General features: G+C 62.3%; 1 protein-coding gene across 1 annotated transcript; it reads left to right on the forward strand.

The window, feature by feature from the left end:
* The first annotated feature begins 428 nt into the window (after window positions 1-428).
* LOC129399416 (calcium homeostasis modulator protein 1-like) lies at window positions 429-3,806 on the forward strand. Its single transcript, XM_055119444.1, has 2 exons — window positions 429-980; window positions 3,134-3,806. The coding sequence occupies exons 1-2, from the start codon at window positions 429-431 to the stop codon at window positions 3,620-3,622; spliced, it is 1,041 nt and encodes a 346-aa protein (XP_054975419.1). The 3' UTR covers window positions 3,623-3,806.
* Window positions 3,807-4,759: the final 953 nt, after the last annotated feature.

A 4,759-nucleotide genomic window follows, 5' to 3' on the forward strand; every position in this document is an offset into this window, starting at 1 on the left:
TGAGGTCACTCTGTCATGGCCGCCACGCATGCGCAATTCGGTCGTTCCGCATGCGCAATGTGGTTGTTGCGCATGCGCAATATGGTTGTTGCGCATGCGCGATATGGTTGTTTACCACATTGGGACACCGGATGTCGGCCAGTCATGCGCATGCGCACATGCGCAATGTGCTCTGGCTCCCTACACCCCCCCCCCCCCCAACTGCTCCCCACCAGGTGTGGCCCGGGGCTTCCTGGCCGGAGGCAGCTGCAGAAGGAGGGAAAGAAGCCGGAGGCTGGGAGACGGAGGGCCACACCCTGTGCACCCCCGCACCCCGGGCACCTGCCCGCCAGAGTCTCAGAGACACTCCCGCCCAGGCCCCGAGCTGCCCGTCCCCGCCATGCGGTGGGCGCCCAGGGGACTGAGCGGGCTGCTGGCGGGGCAGCACGATGGACAAGTTCCGGATGATCTTCCAGTTCCTGCAGTCCAACCAGGAGTCCTTCATGAACGGCATCTGCGGCATCCTGGCCCTGGCCAGCGCCCAGATGTACTCGGCCTTCGACTTCAACTGCCCCTGCCTGCCCGGCTACTACGCGGCCTACAGCGCGGGCATCCTGCTGGCCCCGCCGCTGGTGCTCTTCCTGCTGGGCCTGGTGCTCAACAACAACGTGTCCATGCTGGCCGAGGAGTGGAAACGGCCGCCGGGCCGCCGCGCCAAGGACCCCGCCGTGCTGCGCTACATGTTCTGCTCCGTGGCCCAGAGCGCCCTCATCGCGCCCGTCGTCTGGGTGGCCGTCACCCTGCTCGACGGCAAGTGCTTCCTCTGCGCCTTCTGCACCGCCGTGCCCGTGACCGCGCTGGGCAACGGCAGCCTGGCCCCCGGCCTGCCCGGCCCTGAGCTCGCCCGCCTGCTGGCGCGGGTGCCCTGCCCCGAGATCTACGACGGGGACTGGCTGCTGGCGTGTGAGGTGGCCGTGCGCTATTTGCGTTGCATCTCCCAGGTGAGGAGGCGCCGGGGCCTGGGTCCCCCTGGGCTCTGGAGGGCTCGGATGCCCCGCCGTGCCCAGTGCAGGGAGGGAGCCCCGGGGTCAAGGCCGTGAGCTTCCACATGCAGGGGACCTGAGTTGGAATTTCAACTCTGCCTGGTCTCCCCAAGCACTTCTGGGGGGAGCTGGGAACCCCCAGGCTGAGCAGCATCCCTGGGCCCAGAGCATCCAACATTCAGGCCAGGTGGGCCAAGTGCTAATGAGAAAGGCTCCCGGGGTCCTGAGCATTGCAAAGGACCCCCACAGAACATGGACATCTGTCCTATGTACGTCTGCAGGGCCTCCTCGGGCATCGTTTCCCATAGATGAAGCTCTGAGGGGCACAGGGGCTCATTTTCCCAGCTAAGGCTGTGTGTGTGTGTGTGTGTGTGTGTGTGTGTGTGTGTGTGTGTGTGTGTGTGTGTGTGTGTGTGTGTGTGTGTTGTTAGGGATCTCACGAATGCAAGGTAATTTTGTTTTCATTTTTGTTTTCTTTTTTTTTTTTTACTGTTTTTTGGGGTCACACCTGGCGATGCACAGAGGCTACTCCTGGCTCATGCACTCAGGAATCACTCCTGGCGGTGCTCAGGGGACCATATGGGATGCTGGGAATCAAACCCAGATCCGCAGCGTGCAAGGCAAACGCCCTACCCGCTGTGCTATTGCTCCAGCTCCTTGTTTTCTTTTTCTTTCTTCCTTTTTCCTTCTTTTTTTGTTTCGTTTGTTTGTTTGTTTCTTTGGGGCCACCCCTAACAATGCTCAGAAGTTACTCCTGACTCTGTACTCAGGGGTCACTCCTGGCGCTGTCCATGGGTGCCAGGGATAGAACCTGGGCTGGCCATGTGCAAGGCAGGCGCCCAAGCTGCTGTGCTATCTCTCTGCCCAAGGTAACATTTCTGCACCACTTGCCCAGCCCAGAGTCCAGCTTCTGAGAGCCAGGTGACTCCCCTGGGCTTGTGTCCCCCGGGACACGTGCCAGGCGGCTTCTGTCCAGGGCCTGCTGTCTGTCTGTCCTGGGCGCAGCTCAGCCCACTGCACATCCCAACTCTCCAGCCGGGGATTTGCATTCTTTCCTCTCCCGGGCCTGGTGGGGAGGCACATGGGTGGCTGGGCTGTTTGGGTACATTTCCCTGGCAAATGCCCCCAGCTGGTGCCTTGCTGCACTGCTTGGGGGGTGGGCACTGAGGGCCTGGGGGCCCCTCCAGGGAAGGACAAGACGATGTGGCACCATCAGTGCAGGGGTGGGGGGCGGCAGGTTGAGATGAAATCCGGGCTCAGCATCCTGTGGGTCTGGGCCCCCATTCCTTGCAGCCCCCCAGGAATGGGAGGACAAGAAGCTGGGGGTGTCAGTGGAGGGGGCGGGGGGCCGGACCTGGCTGCAGGAGCTGGATGTTTGCACAATGAGAGGCAGGGCCAGGCACCCCTCTCTCTCCTGTGGTGCTGCACCAGCACCCAGACAGGCCGAGTGAATCCCACAGTCTGAGGGTGCACCCCAAACTCTGCTTTCCGGAGCAGGCAGCACTTCCTCTCCCACGGGGTCCCCCGGGCAGCCTCACTGACCTCTTGGCCTTAGACCCAGACAGCCCCGCTGAACAGCGCCCGGAAGGCTGCCTGACCCTCACACATTGCAGTGAGTTGCCTTCCAAATTCCATCTGAGGGGGTGGGGGCGACTGGACAGCAGGCCGGGCACTTGTCTTGCTCACAGCTGACCCAGGCTCAATCCCCAAATCCCCACATGGTCTCCGGAGCCTGCCAGGAGTGATCCCTGAGTGCAGAATCAGGAGCAAGCCCTGAGCACCGCCGGGTGTGTGGTCCAAAGACATAAAAAAACAAATTCGACTTGACGTGAGTGGGCTTCATCTGAACTCTAGAAAATTATTTTTAAGTTAATTTCATTTAATTTTATATTTAAAATTTTTTTTAATGAATCACCATGAGATAAAGTTGCAGATTTACAAACTTCCATGTGAACTCTAGAAATATTTACATACAAATCAGATTCCCAGCTGATAAGAAAATGTGGGTCAGTTCAGGCCCGCCCAGTGCCCTTGGCCCAGGGGCCCACGTCTGCACAGACCAGGGGCGGGGGTGGCCCAGAGCCAGGCCCGCTGACTGTGCCCTCCCGCAGGCCCTGGGCTGGTCCTTCGTGCTGCTGACCACGCTGCTGGCCTTCGCCGTGCGCTCCGTGCGGCCCTGCTTCACGCAGGCGGCCTTCCTCAAGAGCAAGTACTGGTCCCACTACATCGACATCGAGCGCAGGCTCTTCGACGAGACGTGCACGGAGCACGCCAAGGCCTTCGCCAAGGTCTGCATCCAGCAGTTCTTCGAGGCCATGACCCACGACCTGGAGCTGGGCCACTCCCACGGGGCGCTGGCGCCCCCCAGCCCGGCAGTGGCGGCAGCCCCCGCGGCTGGCCCCGACGGGGCCGAGGAGGAGCGGGAGAAGCTGAGGGGCATCACAGACCAGGGCGCCGTCAACCGGCTGCTCACCAGCTGGCACCAGTGCAAACCGCCGCTGCGCCTGGGCCAGGACGAGCCCCTGATGGGCAACGGCTGGGCTGGGGGCGGCCCCCGGGCTCCCCGCAGGGAGGTGGCCACCTACATCAGCAAGGTGTGAGCCCGGCCGGGGGGAAGAGCTGGGCATGGGAGTGCAGGCTCCCCAGACCCCCTGGCGTGGGCATTGGGGGGCCCCCATGTCCCTGAAAGGACCTGTCCAGGCCCCCACGGAGGAGGCTTCTGGGGCCGGGCCACTGTGGGCCAGGAGCGGCCATCACTGTCATCCCGTTGCTCATCCATTTGTGGGAGCGGGCACCAGTGACTCTCACTGTGAGACTTACTGTTACTGCCAGCAGCAGTACCTGCAGGAAAGGCCCAGACGAGGCTGAGAGGACACAGTGTGCACTGCCCGGCTCCCAGGCCCTAACTCCCGGCTCTCCATCTCACAGACCTGCTGGCCACAGCGTCCACACCACCCCAGTGTCGGGAGGCCCATTCCCTCGGCTCTGACTCAGGCAGCTGGGGGTGTATCTGGCAGCAGGAACCCCGCGCTCTGCTGCGCCTCGGAGGGAAGCTGCTGGCCCTCAGCAGCCCCGTTGGACCGACTCAGAGCCCCGCCTGGGTGACAGGTGGTGAGACAAGGTGCCCGATCCAGGGCACTCGGGAGAAGCCAAAGTGTGCCCCAGGGAGGCACGCCGGGCCCCAGCTCCAGACCCAGAGAGCCTTCGCCCCAGGGCCCCTGACCCTGACCTCCTGTCCCATCCAGGCCGGAGGCCGCAGGCTCTTGTCTCGGTGTCACCCGGTGGCAGTCAGGCTGTGTCCCGGCACCCAGCAACACCTGTGCTGGTCCCCATGTGTCATGAGGGTACTCTGGGGTTTGAGGGGTGCAGGTCCTGCCCTCATAACAGCTCAAGCACCGTTGCGGGTGGTCAGAGTTAAATTACGAATAGGGCGCACATTCAGACCACTCATGGGGGTTCCTTCGAAGCCCCCCTAACACCCCCACTCCTCGTATCTGGGCCCAGGACTTGGCCCCATAGACACAGAAGCTGCGGGCCGGGAGATAGTAGGTCAGGTAGGACACTTGCCCTCCACACTGTCAATCCGGGTTAAAGCCCTGGCACCACGGAGTCTCCTCTGAGTCCTGCCAGGGGTGATCCCTGAGCACAGCCTGGTGTGACCCCAAAACCAAACAAACAAAAGAATCAGAAGTGAAATATGCCCCTTTCCTCAAGATCCCTCGGGGGAAAGGGGGCTC

The sequence above is a fragment of the Sorex araneus genome, chromosome 11 (assembly GCF_027595985.1).
Source record: "Sorex araneus isolate mSorAra2 chromosome 11, mSorAra2.pri, whole genome shotgun sequence".
Lineage (NCBI taxonomy): Eukaryota > Metazoa > Chordata > Mammalia > Eulipotyphla > Soricidae > Sorex > Sorex araneus.

What these genes read in the sequence shown, in the direction of transcription:
- LOC129399416 (XM_055119444.1), top strand. Translation starts at nt 429, where the DNA reads ATGGACAAGTTCCGGATGATCTTCCAGTTCCTGCAGTCCAACCAGGAG. An exon ending in ATTTGCGTTGCATCTCCCAG is followed by an intron (nt 981 to 3,133) that starts GTGAGGAGGCGC and finishes GCCCTCCCGCAG; the next exon opens with GCCCTGGGCTGGTCCTTCGT.